General features: G+C 34.6%; 1 protein-coding gene across 2 annotated transcripts in view; it reads left to right on the plus strand.

The window, feature by feature from the left end:
* The window catches only part of GOLM2 (golgi membrane protein 2), an 83,638-nt gene that overhangs the window by 62,078 nt on the left and 2,391 nt on the right, over window positions 1–19,169 (plus strand). The window contains exons 7-9 of one of the 2 annotated variants that reach the window (XM_043472785.1): window positions 222–320; window positions 1,153–1,323; window positions 12,725–12,892. In XM_043472785.1, coding sequence (XP_043328720.1) covers window positions 222–320; window positions 1,153–1,323; window positions 12,725–12,892 — 438 coding nt within the window. The remainder of the gene's footprint in view (window positions 1–221; window positions 321–1,152; window positions 1,324–12,724; window positions 12,893–19,169) is intronic. The other variant, XM_043472786.1, reaches the window with a different exon arrangement.

The raw sequence follows: 19,169 nt of genomic DNA on the forward strand, positions 1-19,169 counted from the left end.
TCATGTTTTGTATTCTGGTCAGATTTATTGATCACCAAAATCTGTGATGGAGGTACAATATTTCAATTAGTAACCATAAATTATTAATATACCAACTATAAGGATTACAAAATTAGAATAAGCATCATAGGATTAATGCAGTGTAAATAGATTCATGGTGGTTGGTTTTTATAAACCATAGTATCACTGGGAATAATACAGATCTTTTTTTTTTCTTTTAGCTTTAAAGAAACCCCCTGTTTCCTTTTCTCAGTATGAAAGTCATCAAGTAATCTCCCATCTTCCAACTGGAAAACCTCTCTCCCCAAATATGGTTCCAGGTATGAAGTCTTATTCTTAAAATTCCATTTGAAAATCAAAATACTAGTTATGTATTGTTATATAGGGAATAAAACATGTCATTTAGCAGCACAGTGAAGTATCATTCATTCTTCTAGTTAATGTTATGTATTGTCAAATGACTGATAAAAGCTCAGGGAGAAATCATTATAAAATTAACTTTGTCTAACGGACTTCTAAGAGCAGAAGAATTATTTGTTCTGCCACTCTGGACTGCCGTCCCTTTCAGTACTGCTGGTGTATATGTATTTACCTTCTTCAGAATGTGTTCAAGTGTATCTCCCAGAGGCCTCTAGAAGTTAGGAGACCCATCTGTATTGAGCTACCTACTCTATACTTCTCTGTTTGTTTTCTACTGAATACCTACTCAGTTTATTACAATGGATTTTATTCATATCAATTCTTATTTTAAGGGAACATTCCTGTAAAACTGAGACTAGAAATTCTAAAAACCTTATGGATTTTGGAGATTTCTGACAGCAATTTAGAATTTGGAGGGAAGATACAGATATCACTGCCTTTACATTAGTCCATGAGGTCTCAGAGAGTGAGTGACTGAAAAACAATATATCCTGTTGGTGTATAAGTTTATAATCAGTACTAAAGATATCTACCTGGGAATGGTCAGTAAACGTCACACAACTAAAATCATATTGGTTATAAGCTTTGATTAAAGAAATAAAATAAAGCTTGAAAAAAAAAAAACCTACCTGCTAACCCAGTATCAGATAACAGTGTGTCTTACTTTTCTCAAGTAGGTCTTATGAAAATTTTCTGCAAACTATGACCTTAATTTGATGATTTTTGCCATAGATTCTCATATAAACCACAATGGAAACTCTAGAACTTCGAAACAGAACCCTTCCAATCCTCTTCAGCGTTTAATTCCAGGCCCTAACTTGGAGAGTGAACCCAGAATTCAAGCAGAAGTTCTAAAGCAGGCTACCAAGGATCGAGCTGGTGATTTCCATAAATTGAAGCAAAGTAAGAATCAGTTGATGAGTATTATGCTGAAAAGATTTCTTTAAATATATTTATTTGCAAGGCTCAATTAGCATCTTCATTATTATAATCTCTAACAAATGAATGTATAGTAAAGTTTTACACATATAAAGAGAAAGTATGATGGTAGTAAAATTTTAAAGAAAAGTAGGTTTTACATATTCTAAAGAACACATTCAAAAGCTTCTTTTGTTCTCCAGTATTAAAAAAAAATTCAGGTGAGTTAATTTTTTAAAATGCTATCAGTTCTTATGAATGTGAAAATTTTTTGAGAAGTGAGAAAAGATAATATTTTGTTAAGCTAAATGAAACTTTGATTAGAAGAGAGAGAAGATAGAGTTTTGAAAAATGGGTTCTGGAAGCGATAAAGACTGCATGGTAGAAGGCTCAATGCTGTTTGCTTTTCCATTCCTTCCAGTTGCGATTTGCTTCATTTAGGTTTTAGGAGAGAATTGAAAAAAATGGAACAGATTCATAGTACTGGGTAATAAGATTTGACTGCTTAATTGTTTCAGAGATATTGATTATGATAAGTGGAAAATACCTGTTTGTTTGCATAATTCTCTAATTGGTAGGTTTTCAAGATATAGAAGAAAAAATTTTGGTAGTTGACAGAATTAGGAACAGGCCAGCTCTATCAAATTGTACTTTTCACTGCTTCTGCTATTTAAACCTTCCTCCCTTCAGCTTCTAAATAGACAGAATGTTTGAAAGCTCCAGTTTGCTTTTGTTTACTTTTAAGGGTGGCTTCCATGGCAACAACTCTTCAGAGCAGTGTTTAGGCGTTTACTTGTACACAGGTTGATTGTATGGTGAGAACGGCACAGTGTTACATTTTTAAATTGGTCTTATGACAATTATTCATATTTTTGCATCTATATGAACATATAGTTTATTTACATTTAACTGATTTTCCTTCCTTGATGTTTTAAAGCCTATCCATGTATCTTGACTGAAATATTATGTAAAAAATGTTTTTGATTACAAGAATATGGCTAACATTTTAAATACAGTTGAAAAAATATTTCCTCCAAATCTTGTTGGAGGATTGGCTTCAAAACTTTTTAGCTCAACAAAAAGAATTATGGTAAGGTCAGAATCTTACCAAGATAAAATATCTTGATTTGATCACTTAAGATTTTCTTCTACTTATAGTTTATTCTGTAAAAATTGTTATCACTCTGTTACCTCCCAACCAGTCTTTGGGTAGAGTGACTGGAAAATTATTACTTTCTACAAGTTTTTTTCTTGGCCATGTTATGTGGCATGCGGGTTCCTAGTTCGCTGACCAGGGATGAAACCCATGCCCCCTGCAGTGGAAGCACGGAGTCCCAGCCTCTGGACTGCCAGGGAATTCCCTACAATTTCTTTGTAAAAGAGTTTTAAAATCTTATTCTGAATTCTTTTCAATATATACAGAGAGAGTTGAAATCAGTGTGAGCACTGTTTTGTGATTTACTTTGACATTATTTCTTACATGTGTTTTAACTTATCAGATGGTTATGCAGTTGTCATTAAATATATATATATACACATACACACATGAAGATATATACACATATGCCATTGTATTTAGGCAATAATAATAGTTTGCCTAGCTCTGCTCTTTAATTGATTGTTTAAATTATTTCATAGTGTCTTATGTTAGCAGTCATGACTATGATTACCTTTTATTTCAAATTATTTCCTGCTTCTACTTTGAGTGTTCTTTTATAAGTATGATCTCTTGACTGAATTTGCAAAGTACTTGACTAACTTTATAGCCCCTGTTACAAATTGTCAGATTGTTCTCTAGAACAGTTTCACAGTGTCGTTAGAGAATGTTTAAATTTGTGGTAAAAGGCATATAAAATTCACCAAAGTGCACAATTCAGTGATATTTAGTACATTCATAAAGTTGTGCAGTCATCACGATTGCTTTCTAGTTCCAGAAAGTGCTCATTGATACAGATGAGAACCCTGTGCCCATTACGCAGTCCCTCCTCGTTTGCTGACACCCACAGTCCTTGGCAACACTGACCTCATTTCTGACTATGGATTCACCTATTCTGGATATTTCATGTAAATGGAATCATGCAGTATGTAGCCTTTTTTGTCTGGCTTCTTTCTCTTAGCATGATGTTTTCAAGGTTCAGTCATGTGAACTTTCATTCCTCTTATGGCTGGATATCATTCAATTATATGAATACATTTTGTTTATCCAATCACCCATAGATGGGCATTTGGATTGTTCCCACTTTTTGGCTGCTGTGACTAGTGTTGCTCTGAACATTTATTTACAAGTTTTTGTTGAACACTCGTTTTCCATTTCTTTAAGTGTTGTTATGTACGTAGGTGTAGAATTGCTGGGTTATCAGTAATTCTATGTTTTGCTTTATAAGGAACTGCCAAACTATTTTCCACGGCAGCTGCACCATTTTACAGTTCCATCAGCAATGCATATGAGAGGTCCAGTTTCTCAACATCCTTGTCAGCACTTAACATTTTCCATTGTTGTTGTTTTCACTGTTGCCATCCTATCATGTGTGAAGTGGTATCTCATTGTGACTTTCATTTGCATTTCCCTAATGACTGATGACATTGATCATCTTTTCATATATTTGTTGGCCATTTGTATATCCTCTTTGGAGAAATGTCTGTTCAAGTCCTTTGCCTATTTTAAAATTGGGTTGCTTTCTTTGCTGTTGAGTTTTAAGCATTATTTATATATTCTGGATACTAAACCCCCTTATCAGATATATGATTTGCAAATGTTTTTGCCTGTTCTAGCGTTTGTCTTTTCACACTTTGAGAGTCCTACAATGCATGAAGTTTTAATTTTGATGAGGTCCAATACATCTATTTTTCTTTTGTGGTTCATGCTTTTGGTGTCATGTCTAGGAAATCTTTGCCAAATTAAAGGTCATGTTTTCCTCTAAGGACTTTATAGCTTCTGGTCTTTTTTTTTTTTTTAACTTGAGGTATAATTGACTTACAATATTCTATTAGTTTCAGGTGTACAACATAATGATTCAACATTTGTATACATTGCAAAATGGTCACCACAATAATAGTTTTAGCTTTCATATGTAGGTTTTTGATGTATTTTAAGTTAATATTTATATATGGTGTGAGGTAAGGATCCAGTTATACTCTGTATACAGGTGTTCAGCTGTCCCAGCACTGTTCACTGAAGAGACCCTCTTTCTCCGCTGAGCAGTCTTGGCATTCTTGTCAGAACCTGGGCGACGCGTGCGTGGGCTTACTTTGGACTTTGAGTCCTGCCCCACTGGTGCCACACGCCAGCAGCACAGTTTCCATTACTGTCGCTTCGTAGTGAGTTTTGAAATTGGGAAGTGTGAGTTTTCCAACTTTGCCCTTCATTATAAGATTATTCTGACTTTTGGAATCTCTGACAATTCCATCTAAATTTTAGGATCTGCTGTTTTATTTCTACTAAAGAGACAGTTGGGATTTTAATAGGAATTGCATCAAATCTGTAGATTGCTTTGGGGAGGATTGTCATCTGAACAATATTAGGTCTATTAATCCATAAAGATAGGATGTCTTTCCATTACTTTAGGGTATCTTAATTTTTTTCAGCAATTTTTTGTAGTTTTCAGTGGACAAGTCTTGTGCCCCCTTGGTTAAATTTATTCCTAAGCATTGTATTCTTTTTTATGTTACTGTAATTCAAATTGTCCTCTTAATTTCCTTTTCAGATTGTTTATTGCTAATGCATAGAAATATGACTGATTTTTTTTTCCCTTGGCTTTTGGTTTTAAAATTTTTAAGGCAAATTTCTAAGAGTATGCTAATATTTGGGTTCATTTTAAAGATTTAGAATGTATTTTATTTTCACTCTTTTAGAATAATAGGTATGAATCATTGTTTTTAAATATACTATAAAATATACTTATGTCATATATATTAGCCTATATAAACATATTTAAGTTAGTATTTTGAATATGACTCAAAATTTTTATGAGTATTTTACATCAAATACATTTTTCTTTTTTGCTTTTGTCCTGCCTTCACCCATTTCTCCTATGCCCCCACCCCAGCCTCTGCCAATCATCAATCTATTCTTTGTATTATGAGTTTTATTTTTGTTTGTTTGTTTTACTTTTTTTTTTAGATTCTACATAGAAGAGAGATCATATGGTACTTACTGTTTTACTTGGCATAATGCCATCAAGGCTCAATCATGTTGTTTCAGATGGCAAGATTTCATTCTTTTTTTATGGCTAAATAATATTTCATGACACATGTATACCACAATGTCTTTATCCATTCATTCACCAATGGACACTTAGGTTGTTCTCATATCTTGGCTATTGTAAGTAATGCTAATGTAGCATGGAGGTGCATGTATCTTTTCAAGTTAGTGTTTTCATTTTCTTCAGATAAATACCCAAAATGGAATTGCTGGATCGTAGGATGTTTTTTAATTTTTTGAGGAACCTCCATAATGTTTTCTACATGAAACCATAGTGGTAGCACTAATTTACTTTCCTACCAGGAGTGCATAAGGGTTCCCTTTCCTCCACATTTCTCCAATTATGACTGATTTTTGTTTGTTGAGCTTGTATCCCACAACTTAGCTGAATTTAACACGGTAGGTTTTTATTTGTGTATATTCAAGCATATCCATCTTGACTTATGAGAATCTTCATTTATTTTATAGAAAACCATCTATCTTATTTGGCCATATATACACCACTAAATTTTCACTTTTTTAACCACCAGGGGGTTCTTTGGTCTCTGGAATATGCTGTGTAAGTCACTTCAGTCGTGTCTTGGCTCTTTGTGACGCCGTGACCCACCAGGCTCCTCTGTCCAGGCAAGAACACTGGAGTGGGTTGCCATGACCTCCTCCAGGGGATCTTCCCCACCCAGAGATCAAACCCATGTCTCTAACATCTCCCGCTTTGGCAGGGAGGTTCTTTACCACTGGCGCCGCCTGGGAAGCCTGAGCTTGTGTCTGGCACTCGGAAATAAACGGTCCGAGAAGATGCAGGTACTGACAAAGCAGAAGACTTTATTGGAAAGGGGAGCTCAAGCAGAGAGCATCAGGGTAAGGGAGCCCAGGAGAAGTGCTCTGCCACGTGGTTTATAGTCTCAGGTTTTAGCTTTCTAGTTGTTTCTGACTAATGATCTTGCCCATGTCCACAATCAGTCTGATCCAGGGCCTTTCCTGAAGGTGCATGCATCTCTCAGTCAGGCTGGTTTCTAGCAGGAGGGTTTCTGGAAGGCTGGCAGGACATATTACGAACTGGCGTCACCTCCCTCCTTTTAGCCGCTCCCAAAATCTTCCGGTTAGTCTTCCGTGATAGCATCATGTTCCTCACTGGACCTTCTGGTGGTGAGACTGCTTGCGCCAGCTCTTATTGCCATGCACGGCCATGGTGGGTGGTTTTGGTGAGCAGTTCCCTAACAGACCCTTAGAGGTAGTGTAGTCCCTGTTAGTCTAGACTAGCAGCACCCACACCTCCCGTGACGGCTGAGAAGATTTCAAACTCCACCCTGACCTTGTTTATATTTAATTTAAAGTTTGAGACTCCACTGTTATGTGGGTTCTTCATTTTGTAGACAAGAAAAACTAGATCCAGAGTTTAATTTACTTGAGGCAAATAGTAGAAGTACCAGGACTATTATTTAGGTCCCTTATCTTCAGGTTCACTGTTTTTCCACTATATTTTTTTCACCACCTCCTCAATACTTTTGAAGTTTTGGAAGAATTCTTTACTATTTCCTCTTCTTGTTCTCTTTCTGGCAAACCCCTGATTGTACTGAAAGCCGTGCTCTGCTGGCGCCTCTTTGACAAGCCCTTCTTCATGTCCCTACTCGCTTGGTAAGTCAGCCACTCCCTTCTCACACTGTGGTTGACCCTTGAGCAGCTTAAAGACTGTAGAAGGAAGAAAACAATAAAGACAAGAGCAGTCATAAAGGCAATGGAAAATAAAGAATAATTAGGAAAGAAAAAAAATTTTAACATACCCCTAGTGATATTTAATGAAGAAAATATCTTCATTTTCTTCTATTTAGAAGATAAATAATATTCTAAAACTTTGACAATAAATTTGAAAACTTAGATCAAATTAATAGTTTCCTGGAAAATTGATTACAAATATTAACTTAAGATTTAAGAGCCTGAACAAAAACCAATAACATTAAATAAGTTGAATAGGTAATCAAAAGTCTTACCACATCCCAAAAGAGATGCTGCTTTAAGTAATAGAGTTTAACTAGATTACTAAATTCAGGATCATTATGTGAAATTGATAATTAAATCACAAAATGAAAAGACTAGTGAAAATAAGACCCCTGGCACAGATCAAGACAGAAAGAGATGGCACAAATTAATAATATGAGGAATGAAAAAGAATGTATTAGCATAGATCCTACAGATAATATTAGAGGATATTTAGTGATTATAAGTTAATATTTGAAACGCTGCTTGAAAATTTAGAAGAAATGGATGATAGCCTAGAGGAACACCTGTATACAAAACTGGCTCAAGAAGATGAGGAAAATCTGAATAGTCTCATATCCCTCTGAAATATTGAATCTGTAATTTAAAACTTTCCCTTAATGAAATTTTCATGCCCAAATGGTTTTGCTGGTGAATTCTTCCATTTAAGGAAGAAATCCAACCAATCTAACATGAAATCTTTTGGAGAATTGAAAAGGTAGACATACTTCCCAACTCATTTTATGAAGCTAGCATATGTTGGTTAGCAAAACTAAGGATGCTATGAAAAAAGAAAGTTATAGGACAGTCCCTCTTATTAGCAGAGATATAAAAAATCTTGAAAAAAATGTTAGTAAATCAAGTCCAGAGATAGATAAAAATTATATACATAATGCCCATGTTGAATTTATTTTCAAAATGCAAGGATATTTAACATTTGAAAAGCAGTCTATGTATTATAATTCACCACATTCACCAAATATATAAGAAAAATCAAATGATTATCTCAATACATGCAAAGAAAACATTTCAGGAAATTCATTTCAGTTCAGTTCAGTCGCTCAGTCATGTCTGACTCTCTGCGACCCCGTGGACTGCAGCACGCCAGGCCTCCCTTTCCATCACCAACTCCCCGAACTTCCTCAAACTCATGTTCATTGAGTCGGTGACACCATCCAACCATCTCATCCTCTGTTGTCCCCTTCTCTTCCTGCCTTCAATCTTTCCCAGCATCGGGGTCTTTTCAAATGAGTCACCTCTTCACATCAGGTGGCCAGAGTATTAAGGAAATCCAGCTTGTATTTATTAAAAACAGCAAACTCTAAGCAAACTAGCATTAGAAGGTAATTTCCTTAATCTGATAGAGTATCTGCCAAGATTCTGTCACAAACATCATACTTAATGGTGAATTATCAGAAACTTTCCTCTGAAATCCACTAGGATAACCACTATGATCACTTCTGTCCAGCTTTTCACAGTAGGTCCTACTCAACAAAACAAAGTACAAGAAAGGAAAATAAACAGTATAGAGATTAGAAAGGAAGAAATAAAACTGATAAGCCAATATTAGGATGATTTTATATGTAGAAAATTCAAAAACAGTATATAAATTATTAAATAAATATATTTAGCAAAGTTATTAGATATGGGATTGAAAGTTAATTGCATTTCTACATGTCAGCAGTAAACATATAAAATGAAAATTTTAAAAAGAAACTTTTAAAGATTTTTGTAAGTTATTTTTTAAAAAAATTTGCACCTAGCAAAAACAAACATTCACCATAAATCACTTTGTTAGGATAAATTTGTCCAATCAAACTGGTATAGCATGGCTCAAGGTCTCAGAAGTTATCTCCCAGAATCAAGGCAAGAACCAGTCCTGAAGACAAGACTTTCTTTGGAATGTACCATGAGATAGGTATAGGAAGCCTCTTAAAATCTCTGACTTTAAAGGTCTTTCATAATTATTCCCAACTTGTTTATCCAAACTTCCTCTGTCTCCTTTCTAATTTAAATCCAGTCAAATTAGTCTCTTTACTGTCTCTTGAATGCTCTGTCTTCATTCTTCTTACTTTGAATGCTCTTTTCTTTCTCTCTGTCACAGTACAATATATTTGCCTCTTTCAAGGTGAACATGATAACCATTACACTACAGAAACCTGATGGCCTCTTTTTTTGAAACCTTCCTTTCTAGCTCTTAACTCACATTGATTTCTCCCTTATATAACTTTTTGTATATGATAATTATATAATTTATACATTTATACAAATTTATACATTTATAATATATAAAATATGTAATTTTTACATTGATTGGCATTATACATTTTATTTACATAGTCATATTTATTCACTGTGAAGTTTGATATCCCCTACTTGGCTGGCAAGTAGCAAGTTTATGTAGTTAACTCTGTGTTTTTTTCTCTCTTGTTGTCTGTTGTACTGTATATACATGAATTACTATTGTGGTCACACATTCTTGTTATTGATTTTCTTATTATCTCTTGAGTGTCACTGTAGTTGTAGTATGAAAATTTTATGACTGAATTCAAGCTAGTCAGAACATCAAACACCTTTAAAATAAAAAGAAAGAAGAAACTTTGTGAATTGTTCTGTTGGAATAATAGGGACACATCAACCAATTCTTTGATTAATATGCCCTGTTTGATAATATTAGTTAAATTAATTGTATTTTGCAATAACCTTTTTAGACTAATTTTTGGTCTCTGTTTCATAATTCTGATAAAAAAAGAAAATATTTTCTTGGAGGAAACTGTGTACCTGGATAAACTCACTTGGTAACTACCAGGCTAAAATGTTTATGTATTTAAAGCAGCAGTTTCACACTGCATAAAGATTTAACTGCTCCAGGCATTTTGTCCATAATATTGCATATTAAGAAAAGCAAAATATACTTTTCTGTAAATCTTTTTTCCTTCTTACGTTGGCATCTTTTATCATTAGAGAAAGATAATAATAGACGCCAAAAAATTTTTCTTTTTTGTATCACTGCCATTAGAAGACAGGTTGTCTTCCTCACAACCAACCTCTTTTCTCATGTTACTCTTTTTTCCTTAACTCTTGTACATCTATTTATTTTCTGTACCTCTGTTTTATCAACTTATTTATTTATTGTATATACCCAACTCTATTCTAGAATAGATTTAAGATGATTGTATGTACTTTTTTGTTAGTCCCATTTACTACAGTTTCCTGTTGTAAACTGCTCCCCTCAAAAAACCTATGTGAGTATGATTCGTTCTTTAACTATTTTTAGTTAAAGAAAAATTGATTGACAATTTTTTTATTTGCTGTATAGCTGTTACAGTATTATATTATTTTCATGTGTACAACATGGTGATTCAAAATTTTTATAGTTTATACTCCATTTAAAGTTATTATAAAATGTTGGCTATGTTCCCTGTGTTGGACAATATATCCTCATAGCTTATTTACTTTATACATAACAGTTTGTACTTCTTAATCCCCTATCTTGTACTTCCCTCCTCTCTCCCCACTGTTAACCACGAATTTGTTCTCTATGAGTCTGTTTCTGTTTTCTTGTATTCTTCAGTTTGTCTTGATTTTTAGATTCCACATATAAGTGATAACATAGAGTATGTATCTTTCTCTGACTTATTTCACTAAGCATAATGCCCTCCAGGTCCATCCATGTTGTTGCAAATGGCAAAATTCCCTTCCTTTTTATAGTTAAGTATATATCTGATATATATACACCACATCTTCTTTATCCATTTATCCTTTGATGGACACTTAGGTTGCTTCCATATCATGACTATTGTAAATAATACTGCTATGAAAATTAGGGCCCATATATCTTTTTGATTCAGTGTTTGCATTTTCCTCAGATATATACCCAAGAGTGAAATTGCTGGATCATATGGTAGTTCTATTTTTAGTTGTTTATGGAACTTCCATAGTGGCTGCACCAATTTACATTCCCGTCAGCAGTGTACAAGGATCCCCTACTCTCCACACCCTTTACAGCATTTATTATTTATAGGCTTTTTTATGATAGCCATTCTGATCAGTGTGAGATGATACCTCATTGTGGTTTTGATTTGCACTTCTCTAATAATTAGTGTTGTTGAGCCTCTTTTCATGTGCCTGTTAGCCATCTGTATGTCTTTGGGAAAATGTTTATTCAGTCCATTTTTTAATCAGGTTGTGTTTTTGATATTGAGTTATTTAAGCTGTTTATGTATTTTGGATATTTTCTGATTGACTGTCTATTTAGCAGTTAGAAATATATTGGCCTGATGACGTGGTGAGCCATCTGTGGAATTGACCAATACCTCCATAATTTTTTCTCTTTGAACTTAACCTTTCTTTCCAAGCAGAGGAAGTTTGTCTCATTGCAATGTGAATTTTAAAAATATAATTCCCCACATTTTAAACCTATCACAGAGTTTTTATAATTTCTAAAAGTCTCAAATTCTTATATCACCAGTAAGTTAATGATATTCATATTTTAGGGATTGGAATAAAATTTACTTTTATGCTACTTAAATTTAATGTCAAATAGAGTTTAACTTGTGTTTGGGAGTCAGATCTTAGTTTGCCTATCATTTTTATTTTTGATGTCCATTTGTTGAATAGCTTTTTACAGTACATGCTATATCTATTGCTCTTCTTGATTTCTAGTTACAATGAATGTGTGCAATATAATAATAGCCTTATGTAGGTCAACTTTCTTAAGCTTCCTCTATCATTGACTTTTAGAAGTCTGGTTTGGGAAATGAGAAAGAATAAATCAGAATTACTTGGGATGTTTTTCAAAACACACGCTACTAGGGATTCTGATAATTTACCCTTTGCCGTACCTCCTTGGAAGCCCATGGCTGTGGTGAACCACTATTAACTGAAGAAACTTAAGATAGCCCACCAGTATGTTAGTCTGTCTTATTTTCCAAAAAGAAACTACATGGTTTCTACAAGCCTACATGGTACTCATTTATTCTGATAAGAAAAGTTATCAAAATTATTCCTGGAAAGTAATATTTATAAAGCAATAAATGACTACAGGTTTCATACATGTATTGTATCTACTCATAAAATTTTTGATTCTTCTCCTTAAGTGTTAAGTTAGACAAATACTTCTATCAGAAAAGTTATTGGTTATTAGGAAAACAGTTTTGAAAACTGTGCCCTTTTCTTTAAGAAAACATTCAAACCTTAAGTAGCAAGTACTGAAATTAATACACAGGAGAAATTCTGAAAATTATTTTCGGTCTTCATTCTTATTTCCTTTTATCTTAAATAACCTTCAGAAAATGTATCTTTTTTTTTTATAACCAGTATCCTGAAAGTTGCCAGGTTTCACTTGTCTACCTTCTGATCTCCCTCCAATATAGGTCCCTTCTTTTCTTCTCTCTTCACTCTTGATTTAATCCTCTGCCTACTTCACAGGCCGATTCTTTGATGAGAATGAATCCCCTGTTGATCCGCAGCATGGCTCTAAACTGGCGGATTATAATGGGGATGATGGTAACGTAGGTGAGTATGAGGCAGACAAGCAGGCTGAGCTGGCTTACAATGAGGAAGAAGATGGTGATGGTGGAGAGGAAGACGTCCAAGGTGAGCTTGGGCCTGGCCTCCATGCCGTGACCGTGAAACCCACCTCCTAAGTTTTTTGGTTGAATTTGTGTAGAATTTCCCCCACTTACTAGCAGTATGATCTTCATACAGAGAGGTATTCTGTGCAGTTTTTCAATTTTATTTTGAAAACCACTTTGTGATGGGGCATTTACAGATCTTTAAATAGGTCGTTTTAACTGTTTTCATTTTTAGTCATTACGTTACATGTTTCAGTGCCTGTAGTTAATTTGAAACTGAGACACTTCAGAAATGTTAGCACTAAATTGTTTAAACTGCCTCTAGACTTTCCCTAAGGCAAATACTCCCAGAAGATAATTCTTTTCCAATTTCTCATCTGAAAACATGTAATCATTCTAGGTACAGATTTTGACCAGACAGCCACAAAGGGAATGGTCTCTTCCACACTGAAGATAAGACTATTTCACTAATGATTCAGCAGAGGAAGTCTGTTTTTAAAATTTTTCTGAGAGGTTTAAAGTTTATCCTTAACAGTTTGTGAAGATTTGTCTGTTTTATGTTTAATACACAGATTCAACATATTTTCCCTGTTCACTGTTCCTCTGAACTTTGAACTTAGTGAAAATTCAGAATCCACCTGTGTGCACGCTCCCTACCCATGCATGCATCCGAGTACGTTGCTTTACTGCAAGTTCTTAGGCCTGTTTTCTGCCTGCTTATATCATTTAGTAGTATTTCTGGAGCTTTTTCTCTCTATAAAAATTGATTATGAACTTAATGTGTGATGTATTCAATTTTATAATACATTGCATGAAGTATTTTTCAATGTAACCTGTCTTGATTTCTTTCTTAACTCTTTTTAAAGTAATTCAGTTTTATTTAGGTTCCTGACAAGAATTATCTCTGTAAAACTCAAGAAAATATAATTGTCCTAGAATGTTCCATATTTAATAGAAAAAGGGGAACTGGTGACTCTGACTTCCACCTAGGCATTATTTTGATAGTACATTCTAGTGTTGGAAGAATGGTTATTGGGAATAGAAAGAGATTTATAGTTACATAGGATATATTAATGAGAACTTCTCAAACACTTTTTGGTATCATTGAGAAAATTGTACTCATCCATTTTTCTAGTCTCATCCATTTTTCATAAATCTTACCATTTCTTTCTCGTTGCTTTTGTAATTTGTTTGGATTATATTTATTTGCAATTATTATAATGTTGTTTTAAGGCTTTCTTATGCATGTATATCATATCACCAATTAGACTGTAAGCTCTTGGAAGGCAGGAATTTTCATTTATTTTTCCTTCTATTTTGTTTGCATCATTTTCTGCCTTCATTTTCACACCCTCCCAAATTAGCCCTTAGCATCCATAGGACCCTTGGTAAATATTGTTAACTGATCATTTTGTGCCTGTCCCATTGAGCTTTTATTCTTATAACTGTGACTAGGTTAATAACCCATTAACTTCTGGTCTTACAGTCTTGCTTGGTTTAAGCTTTAAACATTCTCTATTTTTCTTTCATAGACGCTTCTGTCATCTCATTGGGTAATTCTGAGGTTTTTATTAGCACAATTTATTTCAATGATAATTGAAAATCATTTCTTATATTTTGGCTGCCTTAATGTTGATGACTTCTTAACGTTGATAGCTACAAAATTCTCATTTGATATTTTTATGACTTTTATCCACAATACATTTATCTTCAGTGCCTTCTTTCTCTTCTCCCTCTCCTACTCCTGGTTCTCATGGCCACTTTCTACTTTAGGTCCCCGGTACCCTCATGCTACCCCTGCCTTTCCTTCCACAAGAAAATAAATCCATTGATGCTAATGCATATAAGGAAATGACATAAGGTGATATTCTCAGTTAAGTAGGGAGGAGATGGTTAAATTTCAGGGGTTTCGTCATCTGCACGTGAATCTTACTTGAGCAGGGGGTTGTAATTTGACATTTTTTTTTAATCCCATTTTGAGGTTCACTAGATGATAGCCAGCAGCAGGATAGGGCAGCTTCCAAGGGACTCCTTTACCACAGGGAACAGAAAGATGCAAGAACATCCGCTCCAGCAAACACAGGGGGAGAAGTTTGTGTGGACTGACTAAAAAGGAATATACTGGAAACCTGAATAATTTTAAATATGTTTCAGAGATTCTTTATAGTATTAACTGTCTAAAACGTGGGGAGGGAAAATTATGGTTCTTCTCTGGCTTATCAACAATATGTACTTCAAATGATTATTATTACAGTAGTTAAAAGAATTTATTCATAGATTCTATGTAGAAATAATAGTTGGGTTCCCAGGTCAGGTTGCACGTGAAGCCAAAGCAGGCAGTAGAATGGGAAAAAATCATTTGCCTCAGAATGAGGAGACCAGCTGTGTGTTACTTTTCGGGTCTTTTGTACTCTCTCGGCCACCATTTCTTCATCCGCAATGTAAGGGTGTTGAACTAAAATAAACAGATGGTCCTTCTCAGTTCTAAAATGTTGTGGTCACATTCATGGTGGAATCACTATATACAAGTGTTAGGGGCAAATGTGTTTCATATTTCAGCATGCCTAAAACAACATCTTTCCCCAAACCCTGGAAAGAAAGTGGAAACTTTATGCCACCACAGGCAGAGATTTCAAAAATTGAAGCTTGCACCTTAGAAGCACTTGAACGGTTCTACCATTGGGGGCTCTGCTCTGCTCTCCATAGGATTAGGAGCAGTTTTGTTTGTTTGTTTGTTTTGTTTTGTTTTTCCTCAAGCTGTTGGGTCCCTTGTATTAGAAATTCTACCTGTGGGACTGAGGTTCTAGTTTCAGCTAAGGACACCAACTTTGGTCTCTGAAATTCTGAATTATGAAATGCAGGCTTTGACAGCGTCTCTAGCTCAGCTGGTAAAGAATCCTCCTGCAATCCTTCCTGGGTCAGGAAGATCCCCTGGAGAAGGGATAGGCTACCCACTCCAGTACTCTTGGGCTTCCCTTGTGGCTCAGCTGGTAAAGAATCCGCCTGCAATGCGGGAGACCTGGGTTTGATCCCTGGGTTGGGAAGGGAACAGCTACCCACTCCAGTATTTTGGCCTGGAGAATTCTATGGACTGTATAGTCCATGGGGGTCGCAAAGAGTTGGAAACAACTGAGTGACTTTCACTTTTCCCTTTCACTGCCAGTAAGAAGCTAAAGAATTCCAGATGTATCTCTGATGCCTGTTTATGCATATTGATCATTTGGGTCAGTACTGCCTGCAGAGTGTTTTCTGCAGAATTAAGTGAAGCCTGTTTTTCCTGAATTTATAGTCCTGGTTTGATTTTTAATTCCTGGTTTCCTGAAGCATCCTGACTGAAAGAAATATTTATTTACATTGCTATAAACATTTTTTCCCTGACTTCCCAATGAAAAAGCTAACTAAAAGATGAAATCTGGAAACACTACACATCTGATGGATGTATCTTTTAAGTCATTTTTTATTATAATAAGGATATGGATGTTTACAAATTCCCTTTACTCTTATCTTTAATCCTATAGAAGTGTCAAGTCTGTCGACTAGAATGTGAAGTGTACATTACTGAGTATAATATATCTATGGAGGGAAGTTTAGTGTAGTGCCCAAGTCCCTGGATTCTGGAGCCAGGCTGCTTCTAAATCGAAGCTCCACCACTTACTAGCTCTGTGACCTTGTGAATTACCTATACCTCTGTGCCTCAGAATCCTCAACTGTAAAACAGGGATAAATATAGTTACCTAACTCAACAGTTGTTATGTGGATTATATGATTTAAATATTTATTCAGCACTTAGAATAGGATCTTTCACACTGTAAGCACTATGTTAAGTGTTTGTTGAATAAAGCACTTTTTAAAAAGTAAAACAATTGCAGAACTTTCCCCTGGTTTGCCTGCTTTACAGGGTAATTGCACTTTGGCCTGTGTATCAACCCGTACATTTTAATGGACCCTCACTGCCTGTTTCCCCAAGGCATTCTTGCTTGGTAGAGCTTGCTTTTTGGAGGTGGTCCTTTCTTGACTCAAGAGAGAGTGTAGAAATTATTTGATAAATTATAAATATCTTTATATTTAATAGTCATTTTATGTTGCTGAGTTTGTTACAGATTTTGCTGCTTTGTAAAATGAAATAAAATATTAGTCCATATAATTATATTTAGTGGCTGTTATCCTGTATCAGATTTGGTTAGGTAATTTTGTTGTCTTTATAGATAAATGTGAAGAAGTTGTTGGTAGAACTTGAATTCTGGTTAGAACAGCTACACTGGGAGTGAACTCTAGTTCATGCAGATGATGGCTCAGTGTAAGAGAAAGGCAACCAGAAGTACTATGAGATTGTGAAAAGCAGTGTGAAGACACCGTGTTAAAATTTGCTGTAAGGCATAAATTAGTAAAACCAACAGATTCCTCCTTCCATTTGCAGAGGACTGTCAGAAGAAAAGACTGCCTTCCTATGCATTAATATACTTTGAAGTAGGAAAAATAGTTGTTATCCCTATTCTACCAAGAAGGTAATTAGAAGTCTAAAGAGGTTTAGGAACTAGGTCAAGTTTGTTACGTGCCTCAGCCACGACTAGAATTCAGTTTTTCTGTTCCCATAACTTTGCTCATGTTTTCTCTTTACAATTATTTAAAGTCTCAAAAGTAATCTCATTTTTCCTTTTCACAATTTTCCTGTTAATTTTCTAGAAATCCTCCTTTATATAGTAGCTTTCCCCACTGCTCTGTGGTGATTGTCTTCATCTAGTTACTAAAGTCCTGAAAGATGTGTTTATAGCCACATAGTGAGTTCCCATAACATGGGTCCTAAGGAGAGTGTTCCATAGAGGTGCCTATGATTATTTCCCTTTCAAAGCCAAGATAATTTCTTAAAGTACAAAGAGTTCTTTAATAAGAGAATGATTAGTATATTTTCAAAATACAAATGTGATTATGGATATAATTTCAGCCTTTGCAAATAACAGATTTGGGGTTATCATTCCTATTGAATTACAGTATTAAAAATATGAGATCAATTTGCTAGAGTATGAAGAATGGTCCCCTGCAATTCTAAAAGAGAGTTTCTATAAATTTAACAGGAAAGTTATTGAAGGGTGAGAGAAAGTTGGTTTGTTTGGCATTGTTAATAATTAACTGTAAAGAAGAAATAACATGTCATTATGGAAAGTTAATACATAGTACATACACTACTTGGGGAGAAGGAAATGGCAACCCACTCCAGTATTCTTGCCTGGAGAATCCCATGGACAGAGGAGCCTGGTGGGCTGCAGTCCATGGGGTCACAAAGTCGAACATGACTGAGTGACTAACACATACTCTACTTGGTACATTACATACATAGTACATATACCACATGGCATCTTTCTTTGAACAAAATGTTACCATAGGCTATACTAGAGAGTAGAAAAGTTGAGAGTAGAAAACCTATCAAACCTCAAAGAATAGATTGAAGATAGCTATAGTATACATATGAATTTGGAATTCAACATATAACCTTCTTTCAATTTTTATTTCCCAGTTATGATAGTAATATTTCTTTCAGTCTGTCAAAAACTAACCTATTGGGTAATTTTTAAGTTACCCAATTTTTATTTTTAAGGCTGTGGAGGAGCCAAAAGATGTCATTAAAAACCATGTACTAAAAAAATATAGAGCCTCTTAAGCTCTAATTAAAATACTAATTTTAATACTCTGAGCAGTCTTACTTCAAAACCTGAAGATAGAAATAACTATAAAACTAGAAGGAAGAATTGTTATTGGTAGTTAAGCTGAGGGTAGTGAAGTGACAGGTGATAGCCAAGGACCCAGAACAACCTGTCAGCAGCCAAATAAGTTGCACTCTGAAGCACTATGTGAAGTTGTTTAATATAGCCTCTAAAAGTGACTTTGAGGATGTTAGTGTCCATTGATATTGTATAATAGTTTTTTTTTTCTTTTTTTTGGTCAAGAAAAGTTTTTTTTTAGTTAATATACTCCGTTTTGGAAGTTTCTGGTAAGCTATTTGCAGAAGAGCAAAGAAATTCACTAAAATATTAAATATGGGGGTTATGAGTAACTTTTATTTTCCTTTTATTTTCTAATTTTTAATGATGGTTATGGATTAATTGTATTATTAGAAAAAAAAGTTTGTTTTTTAAAGGCATGAAAATGTATAAAGAACAATTTCTATCAAAGCATTACAGGGCTAACTTTCATCTATATAGAAATAGTACATATATCTTTTATAAAAGGACCAGCCCCTCAGTGCTTATGGGATTCTAACGCTTGGCTAAGTGTCTAGTGCTACTTCTTCCTTTCATCCTCTT

The sequence above is a fragment of the Cervus canadensis genome, chromosome 6 (genome assembly GCF_019320065.1).
Source record: "Cervus canadensis isolate Bull #8, Minnesota chromosome 6, ASM1932006v1, whole genome shotgun sequence".
NCBI classification, from domain to species: Eukaryota; Metazoa; Chordata; class Mammalia; order Artiodactyla; family Cervidae; genus Cervus; species Cervus canadensis.